At 48.2% G+C, this 16,828-nt stretch overlaps 1 protein-coding gene across 1 annotated transcript in view; it reads right to left on the bottom strand.

The window, feature by feature from the left end:
• The window catches only part of PRKN (parkin RBR E3 ubiquitin protein ligase), an 888,975-nt gene that overhangs the window by 705,708 nt on the left and 166,439 nt on the right, over positions 1-16,828 (bottom strand). The window contains exon 2 of the mRNA XM_054595427.1: positions 1,613-1,776. Within this exon, the coding sequence (XP_054451402.1) occupies positions 1,613-1,776 (164 nt within the window). The remainder of the gene's footprint in view (positions 1-1,612; positions 1,777-16,828) is intronic.

Here is a 16,828-nt window from a genome sequence, read left to right as displayed (position 1 = left end):
TTTCCTCCGGTGCCGCGGGTTCAGCCTCCTACCTCCGCTTCGACCTCCCACATCAAGGGCTGTCTCCATAAAGGCACTGATGGCTTTCGCCTGTGTTTGGGGTCCTCCACTGGACGTGTTCATGAAGGGGGGCAAACTATAGAACCTAAATCAATAAATATTTTACACACATATGTTTATAGAAATCAGTCCCCTGCAGCAATTAGTCTAACCCTGGGCTCGATCGGGAGAGCTGAGGAGCTTTTAGGACCCAAAACACCAACCTTTCTGGTAACAGAAAACATTTGTTTGAGGGGCCGTTTTAAAATCATTTACTTGTGAAGGAAACATTCTTGGATTTAGAGGTTGGCAGGTACAGTAAAAGCTTTTTAGTTCACAGAAATAAAAAAAATCAAAACACTTTTTAGCAGAGGCACTTCCCTTATAAAAAGCAATCGCCTGCAAGCTCCGCACAGCAGTGGGCACACAGAGGACAGGGCCTCCCCCATGCGGGAGGGGCTCTGGAAAGCGGGCGGTTTGCATTTCTGCGGCTTCCTTTGTGACCCCTCCTTCTGAAAGCTTTTCACTGAGCAGCTAATACCTGGGGGGCGGCAGGGAGACAGGGATGGGACGGCAATACCAGGAGGGACACCAGAGCCCCAGAGCCACAGCGGCAGCGGCTCCCTGTGCACGCAGCCCTGCACAGCTGTCCCCAGGAGCTCCCTCCATCTGGGCCGGGTAACAAGGGGGCAAAGTGTCTTTCAGCATCATCTGGACCCTCCCCAGGCAGCTTTCTGATTCTCCTGCTTTCACAAGGAATCACCTCCGTCCCTGCTGAACGGGGTTTGCTCCCTTCCACTGAGAGGGGGCGGCACAGTTTGTTCGTCCCCCAGCAAGGTCTCCCGTCCTTCCTCGGGAAAGCGCTGTTCCCAGTGACACCCTGACGAAGCAGCAGGGGCTTCTCTGGCGCCAGGCGCCACGCAGGCCGAGAGGAGGCGCGCACCGCCCGCCCGCCCGTCCGCCCACCTGCCCGGGGCCTGTTCTGGGGAAGCCTTGCGGAAGCGCTGGGAAATCCGGCGGCGCGGTGCACCTGTGCTGGCGGCAACCCCGCTGCGGAGCGCGGCCGCGGGGCGGGAACCCCTGGCTCGGGGGCCTGGGGCCTCGTGCCGCACCTTCCCCCGCCAGCCCAGGCCGCAGATGCCCCACTGCCCTCCAGGGGTCACACTTGGGTTACAAATCCCTGGCCGCCCAGCGAGTGAGCCGCCTGATTTGGAACAATGTATTCGAAGCCTTCCTCATTAAGATTCAAATGGAATAAGGAAGGTAGAAATGGAACAGACACCGCAGTCGTGCCTAGCTGCTCCGTAGTCAGTAAACATTTATTCACTCAGCCCGTTCCTGTGTTCTTGCCCTCTCTCACTCGCTGGGGTTGTTCTCCCGGTCCTTCCCGCGTGCTGTTTCAATGCATAATTAAGAAGGTCAGAATTAATGAAGCGGTGTGGAGTAAAGTTCAAGGAATCCCCAGGCACTATTTATTCTATTAGATCTCAGGCATGAGTGTCAGCTTGCCAGCGCGCTCCGCATAAGCGATGGGGCTGGCTGGGCCCCAGGGCCGGCGCCAAGGGGGACTCACCTGCACCACCAAGTCATCGCCGAGCTCCTTCCCCGCGAAAATCACCCGCAGCTGGTCAGCGGCAACCCCCTGTCGCTTAGCAACCGCCTCCTTGAGCTGGAAGATGCTGGTGGTGGGATCGACCTCCACTGGGAAACCGTGGCTGGAGTTGAACCTCACAAACACTGTCCGAGACAATTGGGAGGGAGAAAAAAAGCGAGCATTACTCACAGCCCGACCGGCAAAGGCAACATTTCCGAACAACTTACCGACTGCCCCCGGCCCTTCCAGGAACTGCAGACATCGTCTTTCACTGACGACTTAATGCTGCAGAGTAACATGTGGAGAAAAAAGGAGTTCCCATGTCCTACTAGTCAGTGACCCGCAAACTGAATTGTATGCTCCCCTTTGACATCTGTCCTGGGCAATGGGGACACGGAAGGAACCCCTGCTCCGTTGGAATGGTAAGGGTCCCATGAGTTTACCAGAGAGTCGCCTGTGACCATCACTATAAACACACGCTCCCCCCACGGGCTGTCGGGATGGAACTCACACACTCTGTGTGAGCGCTCAGGGCCCAGCAAGTCCACACTGGTCAGGGGCCGGCGCCGTGGCTTTACGCAAAGGGATGGATGACGAACTCAAGCCTACGAGGAACTAATATAAACAAGAGTGAAGCTCCTAAGGTGTCTCACCAATGTTGTCACAAGACAAGGCTACGTAAGGACCTGCTCGACAGTAGTGGGAAAAATTCAAGCCGCTGGACGGCCCGGAGCGAAGACCCGCCCACGGCGCTGTGTCTAAGGGCGGCCAGCGTTGGCGCAGCGGCCGGCCGGAAGGCTCCGCTGCGCCTGAGATGCGCGTCTGCCTTTTCTTTAGAAACCGGTGCCGCTGCTTCTGTCCTCGGGACTCCTCTCCTTCCCTGCAGGCACCCGCCGGGACCCCAGTCCTTCGCAGGCCCCTACTCACTGCTGGACGCCACACCACGTCTCCAGTGGCCGCGCACCGCCCTTCCTCCCCACCCCTCTGGTCGCTGCGCTCGGGGAGCTTCTTCCAGGCGTCCGCGGGGGCCTCCCAGTGAAGTCCTGGTCCGCTCTCTTCCCTCCCCCTCCCCAGAAGTCCCACACCATTCTGCCACGCGGCCCAGAGCTCAGACCAGTTCTTACAGTCCCCTCCTGTCTGCCGCTGGGGACAGGACTCCAGACCCCTCCCATCCGGCGCCAACCTGCACCCCCAGCCTTTCTCCGTTGGTCCCCACATGTCCTCTGCTACGTGTACCCTGGAAGCACAGCTCAGAAAACCCCTGGGCCACCTCCTGATGCCACTCATGCCACGCCCCCTCCACCACCTCCCCTGAGGGGAGCCATCCACCTCCCTGCTACGTCTCCAGTGTGACCCCCTCCAACTGCCTCTCACTACCGCCCCTCCGAGGCTGAGCTCTGCTCTGCAGGGCTCTGGGGACATGGGCCCCCAACACTGCCACATTCCCCCATGGGAGCAGCACTGTAGAAGTCGTCGGCACCCCCTGCAGAGTTGGGGGACCAGGGACCAATCCCTGCAGGTCCCTGGGCAGTGAGCAGCCTGGGGTGAACACGCCCTCCTCAACCGTCACTGCTTAGCTCCCGTCCCCAAAATGTTCTGCCTTTCAATGAGCCCCTGAGGGCGTCTGCTGTTTGCACTACCACACAGTAGTCTCCAAAAATCGTGCCTATTTGCATTTGCCTTGGATGTTCCGGGTAGACACTGGACCTCCTTTAGAAGATTACAAACTTCCCAAGGCCAGGCACGGCAGCCCATTGACTGCGGTGCCTCCCGGGAGTGTGGCCTGCCCCAGCCCCTCCCAGTTAGCGCGCGAGGTGTCTCCCTAGTGGTAAGTGTCCTAAAACAGCCATTACAATGCCCACAGCGGTCACGCACTTCTGATGTGACTGAAGCTGTGCCGTCCATACACTATGTCTAAGTGCCCCAACGATCAGCTAAGGTCAGGATCAATGTCCTTATTTTTTTCATGATGTAATAAAATGTACTAAGATTTATGGACTATTAAAGGATTCAAAAATATTTTTTGAAGACATAAACATTCCATACTCCAGAATTTAAGCTTTACCAGGGCAAGAATATTCACCCATTTTATTTAATAATGTCTCCCAAACATCTCCCAGGTAGTGAGAACACCGTGAAATTTTTTTATTGAACTTATTGGGATGACATTTGTTAATAAAATTATACAGCTCTCAGGGGTACAATTCTCAGCCATCACCTGTAGGTTGTACTGTGGGTTCACCGCCCCAGGTCAGGTCTCCTTCCTACTCCCCCTTTTAATAGAACAGTAAAAGGAGGCCTGGCCTTAGAGGGTGGGGGCCACTTTTCCCAGTGCAACAGCTACTTTTCGATGGATAAGATCTCCAATGCAGCTCCAATCTAACTCTAAAACCCCATCTCGTCTCTATTGTAATGGGCCGCCTAAAGTGTGCTCAGAAGAGAAATCCATATTCCTTTTCCTTGTGATAACAAGGAAGCAACAGCAAAAAGGCTCTATACCATCGTTCAGGTATTCCCCACACAGGTGAGCAGTAGAAAATAGGATGAGAAAAATAAAAGCTCCCTTGAGGAGCTGAGAGCAAGGAACATGGAACAGTGGCTATAAGACAGAATGAGATAAAAATGGCACCGGAATGAGAGCGGGCGGCAGGATGGTGCCGCAGAGCAGAAGCCTGGCGCGCGTTGCCAGCATGGGCCATATCTAGAAAAAATGAGGACGGGGAGTGACAAAAGTGCCCCAAATAAAGGAAATCGATGAAAAAAATTACAAAGGAAAAGGTGCTTTTGCTGTACTTGTAAGTCGACATCATGCGACACCTTTGAAAGCAGAGAAAGAATGTCTCGGGAGCCCCGAGGTCTCCCGCACGTCAGAGCCCGGGGGACAACGAACGCGTCAGGGAAGCTGGGACCCAGGGCCGGGAGGGGCACCGGGCCACGGTGATCTCGCCTTAAGCTCCACGTGAAAATGTACGTTCAAATCTCCCCTTACAATCTCAACAGCTATGGAAAACCCGGAAACCATGCCCTGCTGGCGGGGACGTAAAATGGTGCGTCCACGTGGGGAAGCGGCCTGGCAGCTCCTCCCACAGTGGAACACTGAGGCTCCGTGCGCCCCGGCCACTCGACTCCCAGGTATTCACCCGAGAGAAATGACGACACGTCCGCACGAAGGTGGGGGTGAAAGTTCACATCAGCATTATTCCTAATAGCTACAAGGTGGGCTCATGGGTAGGTGGCCACATGCCTACATGTGGGATCTGCAGACAACCAAGTACTTTATGGTCATTCAAAAGAGATGAGGTACTGATTCGCACCACAACAAGAATGAAACTTAAGGCACGAAGCCGGTTACAACTGACCACAAGCTGTGTGATTCCATTTATATTACGTGCCCAGGAGAGTCAAATGCATGCACATAGAAACTGCCGGGGGGACCCAAAAACCCAAAATTTATTTATAAAAAACTATGAGTTCATTCTTTCATGTTGAAACTTCAGTCACCTTCCAAGAACTCTCCATTTGATGTAATACGCCTATCGAGGCATTTTTTCCACTGCTCAGAACAGTGAACTCGTTGATTTCGATGCCTTTTAGTGCTCGATGTTTTTTGTTTCAACTTTTCCACATCGGCAAAACATTTCTCTTTGAGAGCTTTTTTCATCCGGGGAAACAAAAAAAATCTTTCGGGCTAGGATCGGTGAAGAGAGACAGTGGGGCATAGGGGTCATGCTGGTTTTGGTCAAAAGCTGCTGAGCACTCAGCGTGGTGTGGGCAGGTGGGCTCCTAAATCACCCGTCATCAAAAGGGCAAACACGTTGAAAGAGTCTTCAAAACAAATTCACCAAAGCTGAACGCAGCCTCTGACACCAACGCCAGCTGGCGCACTGATTCAGGTGGGTTCCGAGAGCACTCACCTAGTTGGGGAGCCTGTCCTACAAGGAGTCCACCCTCCAGAAGATAATTCTGTTTTTTGGGGGGCCCCCTTCCTGGGTTAGCAGTTGACTAGGGTGGCAGTGGAGCATGTCTGGGGAGAAATGGGAGTTTCTACTGAAGGGTGGAGGATTTCTTTTTGGGGTGATGAAATCTTCTGAAGCTAATTGTGATGATGGTCGCACAATTCTGTGTATATACTAAAAGTCATTGAGTTTTACACTTTAAATGGGTGAACTTTATAGTATGTGAGTTGTACCTTAGTAAAGCTCCTCATCCTAACGACCCCTCCCCAAATCTCTGTATGTCCATCACTTACTAAAGTCCTTGGCAAAAGGACAGTCAGTAAGTAATTTTGGAATAAGTGAATGAATGAATGAATGTGTGCTCATTTCACTTTAAATGGCTTTATTACAAAATTTGTACACATCATCTTTTGCATTTTTAGATATTTGTTTTTATAATGTGGTCAAATTTTGTTTTGAAATATCACACAGTTGCTGCACCTAATAGTGCATAAGGACCTAGAATAGTGCTAATGGTATTTTTAAAAATGAAGGGGACATCTATTTCAGCATTTAATATAGAAAACCTAATTTGCTCAAATTACTCACACTGTTCTAATTTCCATATGCTTTCAAGTACGAATAAGATTTAGACCAAATTGCTGGTGACATTAAAATTCATTCATTCATACTTTCAATGAATATTTATTGAATAAGTAACCATGTGCTAGGCCCCGTTCTAGAGATGTTAAAACACTGCAGTGTGATCTAGGTTTTATTCGATTTTGTACCACGTGCAGTGGACTGAATGCTTTGAGAACAGAGACGAGGGAGTGGTTAAAGGCTGGAGGAGTTCCGAGTGTTCCGGAGGTAGGAAAAAATTGATGGCAGATACAGAAAAACAGTGAAGAATGTCCAGATGGAGATTGTTTTTGGTTTTTTTTTTAAATCGCTCCAAATAGAAGTCACAGTTTACTAATCACTCTTTTAGGGAAAAAAACAAATCGTTTTGTTAGTCAGGGGCACATCGGTACTATAGGATGACGTATGTGCAGTCGCGGGCTGACGGCAGTAACCGTCTCAAAGAATTTTGAGGGCTCTGAAGGTGTTCCCTGAAACTTCTACCAGCCTGTTTTCTACTGCACCAAAGGACAAAATAAAGAACTCATCTTCCAATATTCAGACGACAAGATAACTAAAGAAAAATATCCTGGGTATCATACATTTCAAAAGGAAAATGTCAAAATATCTACATGTTTATTTTCTGCATGGCGCGCTGTTCTAAGAACTGTCTCATGACTATGGGCTGCACGGCCAAGGCCGCTATCTGGTTTGCAAACGTGTTGTGTCACGTGCTGCTCAGCCGGCCCCGCCTCCTGGGGGCGCTGTGAAGCAGCGGTGTGTCCGCATCCGGCCCTCAGCAGCCCTGCTCAGCTCCTGCCGCTCAGGCCTGAGGCTCCTTTCGTGGAGCCCGCTTCCTCCGCTTGCTGCTGCCTTCTGGTTCCCCCAGTGTCGTCTTTCCCAATGAGCCCTACTCTCACATAACGTGCCCAAAGTAGGGCAGCTTATAGTTTTGTTTTTTTGCCTCCTACAGTGTTTCAGGCTTACTCTGCTCTCGGACCCATGGGTCTGTCTTTTTGGAGGCCCAGGGCACCCACAGGGCTCTCCTGCAGCACCGTACTTCGGGTGAGTCCATTTCCCCCTCTCGGCCTGCTTCCCGAACGTCCCACACGTAGGAACCGGGGCCAGGAGGGTGTGGACGATCTTTGCCTTGGTCTCTGGTGACACACCTTTGCTCGCAGGGATCTTTCCTCACTCTTCCACGGCTGCTCTTCCGAGTCTCAGCCTTCTCTTGCTTTCTTGGCTGCAGCCTCCACTCGATGGGACGAGCGAGCCAAGGCACGCCGACTCCGACGGTTCCCGGCCTCCGTGGTCCGGGCGAAAGCGGTGCCCTTCATCTGCAGTCATGGCGTCCGTCTCCTGAACGGCCAAAGGCAGTCCTCCTTTGACACTTTCTTCTTTCACTTTCAAAAGCTCTCCCAGCCTTTCCTAGTCAATGTCACTATCTTTGTCACTTCACTAAACGCACTCAGAAAGCCAAGAGGCCAGTTTTGCAGCCAGGCGGCCTCATGGCTGTCGGAGGGGGCGGGCCATGCAATGGTTCGCGTTGGCCATGGCCTGCCACCTGGGTAGCACCTCCCTATTCCACACCCCTGAGCCCAGCTGAGAGGCGGCCTGCCTAAAAACGCCCGTGCTTGTCAGAGTCTTCTGCGAAGACTACTGCATTGCCCGGTCCTTCGAACAGAAAGCTGCCTTCACTGATGTCACTTCTCCAAATGTAGCGAAGAGCACCCGACGGAGTGGTCAGAGTGTCTGCGCCTACGCTTTCGGGGACCCCGAGAACGGGCTGACCCATCCTGCAAGGCGTCCGCTGATGCCATGAAACGGATCACTGGGTATTTGTTGCTCTTTACTGAATTATCCTTCATTTTCCCTTGGTGTTAGATCCCCAAACAGTCTACAGACTACCTACAGGGCGGATGCGCTTAAATAAGCGTCTAAGTACGTCCTCCAACATCGGGACTGAGCGACGGCTGACAGTCTTTCCTGTGGGATTCGCAATGAGAAACCCCAGGAAGTGGGTCTTGTGGTCCTAAGTCTCCATTCTTTCTCTGCTAAATTCCCTTGATTATTTTTCATGTTTTAAACTAGTTCCAATTTTTAAACTTCATATTTCCCCTTGTTTTAATTGGCATAATTGACATGTAACATTGAAATAGTTTTAGGTGTACAACATAAAACACATTTTATGTATGCATATGTTGTGAGATGATTACCAAAATAAGCTTAGTTAACATCCGTCACTACAAGTAGGTTAAGACACATGCCCTTGGCAACTGTCAAATATACCATATAGTATCATTAGCTACAGCCCCACCCTGCACGTACATCCCCGGAACTTATTAATCTATAACTGGAAGTCTGTACTTTGGACCACCTTAATTTCCACTTCTAACCATAAATCTTGGTCCTTTTTTTTGAAAAATATAGCATAAAAAATTATTACACTTTGAAAAGCTAAATGAAAAATGACACCAAAGTCACTAAACACAAAATTATGGGTATTCAAAAATAAAGCCCAAAGCACAGTGCTTTGGGTTTGCACAGGGCAAAATGAAACTACACTAGCATTAAAATTACTCAACTTGCTGATAACAGCAAAAAAAAAATCCATTCACTAAATGAAATAAAAACTCCACGATACTGCATGTTTATGTGAAGAGAGCCCGAACAGGAGGCTGCTCTGACTCAGAAGAGCCAGGTGTTGTCGCTGGGGCTCGATCGTGCGCATTTGGCAGAGACTGTTCCACGTTGCGCAAGGTCAAAACATCCTGGAACTCGTGCTTTTGTTTATTTTTTAATGTTAAGACAGGGAGGAAAGGAAGGAGGAGGAGTGGAAAGGGAGGAAATATTTCAGGAAACTTTTCAAAACCAAGAAGTCAACTTTGGAATCATGTCAAACCAGGAAAACAGTGACTGCCGAGGAAGCGTGGCTGCTTGGCCGGCGAGGCTCCATGCCTGCGGGGGCTGCGGCGGATGCGGGGACAAGGGGACAAGGGTGAGAGCGCGTTCACCAGCCTGAACGTGTCCCCCAATACTTAGATAGAAGCGAGACCTACTCAATACCATGTGATGTTGTCAATGTCTCCATCGCATATGGTGGCTTTGACCCATTACTTTATGGCTCTTGTAAATTCTCAGGTACCATGCGATTTGAAAGCAACAAAGGAAACAGATTTCTTAGAATTATATTTTTCTGGTGTTTTCCCCATATTAAAAAAATGATCACTCACCTCAATGTTAAGAGTACAGACACACAGCACTTAACAGAGTGAATACTATTTTTCAAGCTGTGACGATCTGCTGCATTTTCATGTTTGACATAAGCAATGTGAGTAAAAATGGTGCTCAAAGAAGTGGTATTCTAATGTTATGTCAGAAGAAGCAGATTCAACAAATGACCTCAGGGTTCCAAAGACACCAAAACACAAAATAATTTTTTTTCTGGAGGTATTAGCTAACGGAGGTATTTCTTTAAAAGTTTCCAGATAGACTCAGAAACGTTCATGCTGTACTCATTATCGCGATAACGTGACATGCTAACGGCAGGCGAGACGCAGAACACTGACTTCGGTACCCAGCGGACTGTGTGACAATTTACTCACGGCTAAATTCATTGGCAGGTTTTATGTGTCCCTGAAAATCCACTAAAACTGAGTTACCATGATGATATGTAAGAACTTAACAAAGTTATCACAAGAACATCACACTCAAGTTTTCTTTCCACTCTCTTTTCCTATCCACAACCCTTGGATAGATGGTGACTAATATATCTTAATGTATTTCTGTATATCAATATTTTTATTATGTTATTTCTTGAGATGACAACCGCAAATAATAACTCGTGCTGAAAGGAAATACAAGAACCACCAATATTTTTCTTTTCTTGACATACTTGCAGACATATATTTTTATGTTTATAATAGAAGTTAATAAAGGAACATGCCTGGCTTATTATTTCTAGATTGATTGCAGAAATAGCTTCTACCCTTTTTGATGATGTGGAAGTTTATACATGTATTGATGAGGCAACAGCTATGATAAATGACTTCCGGGAAAAAAACCACTTCTCGTTGTTTTTCTCCTCTTCTCTCACAACTTGGGCTGAGACGTGTGCCGGGGCTTGTCCTAGGAGGCAGGACAGGCTGCAGGCGCCGATGCTGAACAGCCGCCTGTGCCCCAGGTATTGTGTCCAGTGTTAATTTTGAATAAAAATGGAAAACAAGTCACTCACTGCATCTGTCGAATAAAATAAATACCACTTTTCTTTTTGGTTTTCATTCATTTTTCCTTTGTAACACTATCCTTTTATTAAAGCCTAGGTGAATTTGGCGAATTTCTCACTGTTAATAAGGTAACGGAGAACTATTCATGTGCGTTGCGTACAATGGTTACAGTGCATATAACCTTGTTTCTAGACAACAGCAGCAAAGAAGCTAACCCCTGCTTTTATCACTGACTTCTAGAAGAATACTAAATCACAAAAATAAGCAAATCTGGTAAATAAAAAATATAGTGAGCCCAACTATTTTGAATTATTCCTATGAACCTATTGATGTGATTATTAATATTACAAGTCCCTATTTAAATGCACACTTCTCTGGGAAGTCCCCTTGACTATACTGTTCAAAAGCACAAGCCACCCCCCCCCCCTCAGCACACCTACCCTTGCTCCTGTTTTCTTTCCCTCAGAGCACGGACACATTGGACAAACTTCCTCATGAAGACCAGCGTTTGCATCCGTATCGCTCACTACTTCATCCCCAGCCTCGGGCACACAATAGCTGCTCAGTAAATACAGGATGATGGCGACTGTAACACATGTGGGACGTGCGGTGGGTAGTCATTCCCAGGGCACTTCTCACTCTTGGACTCCCCCCCTCGCCTGCTCCGCTCTCAGCCTCCACGAATACGTAGCCTCATCCGTGAATGGCTCATGCAAACACTTAGGAGCCACCGTCAATTTCTTTCCCTCACAGGGCTTACTACTAAGCCCTTGGTTCTACCTCCAAAATACGCTTGGATTCTTCCGCTTGCCTCTTTGTCCACCATTCCCCCTTTCCCTCACACCACGCCTTTTTCCTTCACACACGCCCCTCCCAAGAGAAGTCAGATGAATCTCTTGACAAGAGAATAAGGTCATGTCACTTCCAACTTAAACCCTCTCAATGACTTTCAGTTGTTCACAGAATATAACCCACGCTCCTCACTGCACTGCTGTTCACAGATGACAATCCACGCTCCTCACTTCCTGTGAGTACCCTCCTTTATTGCACATGAGCCCCCTGAGGGCAGGGATGTGGCCTCTGCGTAGTCATGTCCTCGACAGGCAGAAACAGCTTCCTAGGCAGCAGCTGAGCCAACAAACACATGGTTCCCTTCGCTCCCCTCTGTCACCCCGACGCCCAAGCAGCGGGCGGCGCTGCGAACGTCGAAAGCGGTGAGTGAGAGGCCTTGGCTCTCCATCGCTGTCATGAGCACCACCCAAAAAGGTCCTCCTCCCTGCAGATGTGCGGACCGGAACACGACTGAGAGGAAACGTGAACTGATTCCGTTTCCAGTGTCCGTCAAGTGCTAGAAATAGCACGTGGCAGTTGGGGTTGGCGGTGCAGAGCAGATACTGTCATTCCTTAGGTATTTGATGATTCCGTGATTCCACCAAGGTGGTCGGCAATATGTTCATTACATTCCTGTTGTCACATGCAGAGAAGCGGGTTGGACCGTGGCCTTGCCCATGGGTTTGGTGCAATGAAGGAGCTGACGGAAAAGTCCACTGCGAGAGTGGCGAGCCCCTCCCACAGCTCGTCCAGGGCAGCAAATGTCCCGCGAGCGCCTCCCACCAGCGGGCGCTGAGCTCAATGCCAGACTAATGAAAATGATGCCACGTGGTCTCTCGCCAAAGGAGTGTGTGAGCTCTCCAGCCACTTATCACAGACTTAGGTCCTGCGGTATCAGCAGCGTTTTAAAATTAATACATTGGGTGAATATACAGAGAGCGTGCTTCTATCACTATCGCCTGAGAACTGGAGGAAAAGAAAACAGACGCAATAAATAAACAAGAACCAAGCAATGGCAACTGCCTTGAAGGCTGGGATGAAGAATTTTTTTTAAAAAATTGAAGTCAGGTAAAGATAAAGTTCTACTCTCAGAACACCAATTACATATTTACAAGATGGAAACATTGTAAGTGATATGAATATGACCACTTGCTAAAAAGTTGCATAGGGATTTTAGTTTAGAGTGTTCTTTGTAAAAACCAGTGGTAACACAGCCGCCCTAGGAACCAGCTCCACCCTCGCGTGCCGGCACAAGGAGGTGGGCGCCCTGGGCCGGCCGGACTGCCGAGACCCGCTGCTCTCAAGCGCGCGCCGCGCAGCAGGAAGGGCTCCCGGGGACCGCGGGCGGGGCGGCGGTGGGGATGCCTGCTGCCGTGGCCGGGAGCTGCGACAGGACTTCGGAGGCCGGGCACGGTAAGGGGGGAGAACGGTGGGGAAGGAGGCAGCCGATCGCCCACTTCGCACAGTCAAAGAGCAGGTTGGAAGAGAAATATCAGACCCTTATTGGTGACTTGCGGACAAAGAATTAGGAAACTACAGGAAGGGAGTTTCTGACTCCCTGTCGAAGGCCCAGCTGCCAGCGCTGCCCTGAGCAGGCTCGGCCCTCCGAGGAGGAAATGGCAGGTCTGCCCTGGACGCTGCTGGGCCCGCTCTCACAAAGGCGTTGGGCTGGGGACGCATACCCCAAAGAGGGGACAGCATTCAATGATTTCGGGGCCCTATGATCTTGCTGTTCTATGATATAATGAAAGGGATATAAAAATGTGGAAGGATAAAGTTGTTCATCCATTCGCCTTCCCAGTCCCTGCTTCTGTGAGGCTCTGCTGTAGGTCTGGTGGACACGGCAGGGAACTTAAATAGGCAAAACCTCTGCCCCCGCAAAGCTTCCGCTCCAGGATGGCCTGCAACAGGAAGACTACTTAGTATCAGTCTGAGGCCTCAGGCATTTTGTTGTTTGCATTTGGAACTTGTTATTTGTTAGGATACAACAGATAGCCATTTGTTTTGAGTCACAAAGGCATGAGCAGGTTTTGCCTTTATCACTGATGAATTTCCTCCTTCCTCTCTAACATATTGCTCTGTGCATCACCACGACAGAGCAATGATTTATAATTAACTGTTTATGCTTTGCAATTATTAACAAAATATATCCTGCCTTTAATAAATTATTGTACATTAAAGTGTTCTCTTCGGTCTGAATTCCCACACATTAAATTTTCCACTTTTAAAATTATGAAATAAATATAACTATTAAAATTTATAAATTATAAATAAGCATAAAAATGAAAAGACATGTACGTTGCTTTTCATAGCATGATCTCTGCATACATACAAGTACAAATACAAATTTGGATATATTTTTCCAGATCCATTGGGACTTTTGTGGTTTTGCATCTTATTGTAATATTAGAATACTAGTGTTTTTGGAATTGATTAACAACTCCCTTCATTGAAATTGCAGCCGCCCAGCATCACGTCTGTGGGGTGTTTTTAGACTTAAGAATATATTCCAAGCTATTATCAACAAATGACACTTAACAAGTAACTTGCGGCAGGCACCAGGTACACAGAACACTAAGCGATGAGCGATTTCTGTATTTAGTTAGATGGATCAATCTGCACCAAGCCAAGGACACTAGAGAATGATTTGTAGATAGAATGACTACCTTCTACATAATAACAGAAAAACTTTAAAAGTAGACACAATGATTCCTGATTGATCTAAACATACCCCAAATTTATTTACACTTTTGACCACTGTCATGCCATGAAGACATTACAAATTTTATGTCTTCTCAATACTTGGTATATTTTAAGAAAATATTCCAGCTGCTTGAAACAAAGAGTTCAACAGGATGTGAACTTGCGTGAGCCCTCGCTCGCGGTGTGGAAGCTCACAGACGCAGGCTCAGGGTCGAATGGCTGCCTTGGGGAGGCGGCCTGCAGCGCTGGCCACTCAGAAGCCTGGGCGGGGTGTTTGGGGTTTTGCTGGGTTGGGCCATGGGTACTCAGTTAAGGGGTAACTTCTGATACTTATTTTATAGCTACCCTTTCTACTCAGATCTGTGAAAGAAAGCACTAATATTGCTAAACCAATTATTAACCTTTCATAACTGCTCCATTTTATCTTTTTCCACTCAGGAAGTCCTAACTTTTTCATTTGTGCCTCCATAAAATACTAGTTCCTTGATCATTTTATCTCCCCTGAAACTCTTTTAAACCTTTTTGCCTCTTTGTTAGGGTGTTTCCCAGCATTAAATATTTCCGGAAGGAAAACACCATAATTTTAGACCAAGAATGGAAGGTAGTTTCTTTTCGCAAGTAAAGGCTGCCTCCCACTCCGCCAGATGTGCAGGTGGATGCGCCACCCTCCACGGCCGCCTCCAAAGAAGGGGGCGAATGGCTCTGAGCCCGGGGAGCCGGGACGCAAGGTGTGAATTAGTTTTCCCCAACCGCCTGTCCTCCCAGCGGCCAGCATTAAGGCTGACGTCAGAGGTAATGGTTTTCACGCCTAAGAGCAGAGTCTGTGATGGAGCTATGCCTCCCGGCTGATGGCCCTGGTCGCCAGGCTCCACTGCCCAGCAGGGGCGTGATGGCAGCCGTGCTGTGAGCGACGTGTGACATTCTAGTGGCCACGTTTAAACACTGACACCAAGCAGATGAAATTAATTTAAATATTTTATGTATACCCAAGATATCATCCCAACATTTAGTCATCCTAGGAAGCACTAATGAAATACTGCACATTCTGTTTTTCCTCGCCGAGGTTCGAAGTCTGGAGTGTCTGTTAGACCACAGCGCAGCTCAGTGCAGACTGGCGGCGGGTGGCCGCGCGGAGCCGCCGTGGAGGGCGTGGGCCTAGGGCGCAGCCGTAACCCACGCGCAACGGAGAGTTTAGAAACAGCACGGCTTGCAGCTCGTGTTACTAGGCTATCGAGGCTTGCCGTTCTTTAACCCTTAACATAAATTAATCTATTAAGACCACCAGCCTAAGAATTGGTTGAAAACAATGTAGGTTAGTTTTGTTTGTAAACAATGGGAAAGAAGTTGTTTTCTAGTTGGGCTTTCAGCTCCAATGGCCCCATCAGACCATTATCACAACAATGGAAGTTCCCAATCTTTTCAATCGGTTTAATTAAGACACGCCATTATAAAGGCACTATGGATAATTCCAGGGCTGCTTACTCCTTTTGCTAGTGATGCAAGCACCTTTCCCCAGTCCTGTGGGGCTGGAACAATATTCTTCAAATGATTTAGTATCTTTGAAAGAACAAAGTACAGAAATATTTACATAACATACCACCACAGGCAGAATATCTATCTTAACCTAATGTTAGAAATGACAGAGGGGAGATAAGCCAGCTATAATGCATCTTATTTATTTTTCAGTAACACCTGGGACATTCCACACACCTAACTTCTTTAACTTACAGGGAAGAGTAACTTGTCTGTATTTAGTTTTCTCCTGCACATACTGAATGAATAAATTATGAAAATATGTTTGAACACCCCTTTTAAAAACAAATACACTTCTTTTTAGGTTATTTAATGTGTAGTGACAAACCGCCCAATCCTATTTCAACAACAAAAAAGATCATTTCTTTTAAACCCTACTACTTTTTGTGGAAAACAAAACAGATTGTTTTTTTTGTAATCTATGATTTTTTCCACCAAGGAGTAAGTCAAGAGTAAGCAGACTCTGTCGCGAGTGTGTTTGGATTAAAATTACCCAGCACAGGACTTGGCACCTTACAGGGAAGAAAAGGGAACGTTCTTTACAGCCGCGCATCATTAGGGCCAGCAATGTTTTTCATAAAATGAAGAGAGAGCCTCCGTTAACCTGTTATTTCCTAAGCCCTATAGGTCATGGCTTCAATTAACTAATTTTTTTTTTTTTTTTTCAAATGAGGGCAAGAGAGGCTAAAGATTGCTGCACTACCTTGGCTGTCAAAGAAATGCCAATGACTGACCGATCAGGTCACAGCTTTCTAACAGAACCCAATACATCCTGTTCTGTGTCCTTAAATGGGTCAGTATAAGCTGTGTCTATTATTTCTGGAAGTATCCAGATTTACAAGCATACGTGAACTCCTCAGACTAAAAACAGAAAACACGTATTTCAGGCTGAAAACGTATATAGAAGGACCAACCCCCCTGCGGCCTGGCGTCTTAGGCGCCCTCGCCCGGCTTTTGCCCCTTCCTTCCTTGGGCCGGACCCGTTCGGCAGCTGAAACTTCTAGGCGTATAAACCCGTGGGTAGTCACGGCCGGAAGCTGCGTTTACTCCAACAGTCAAGAGCGGTGTGTGCTCCTCCTTTAGCTTTGGAAAGTGAGGGCGAATACAAAAAGCTGAGCCCTCACACATCCTGTTCGAATGTCTTCCCATCTTCTACGTGACACTGGCTTTCTTATGAAGATATTTAAGGGGGAGTTTGCGCAGGCCTTTCTGCTACTTCTCATACTTCACAACTCTCTATTAGATGTTCATCGGTGCCCCCCAAACAGTTTTCTGTGTGTTCTGACCAAGACGCCACCACACGGCTACCCCGTCCCTGAACCAAGGCGGGCACTCGAGGAACGGCC

The sequence above is a fragment of the Pteronotus mesoamericanus genome, unplaced genomic scaffold (assembly GCF_021234165.1).
Source record: "Pteronotus mesoamericanus isolate MK-2021 breed Mesoamerican mustached bat unplaced genomic scaffold, CSHL_Meso_final contig_134, whole genome shotgun sequence".
NCBI classification, from domain to species: domain Eukaryota; kingdom Metazoa; phylum Chordata; class Mammalia; order Chiroptera; family Mormoopidae; genus Pteronotus; species Pteronotus mesoamericanus.
This window is presented reverse-complemented; position numbering and strand designations above follow the sequence as displayed.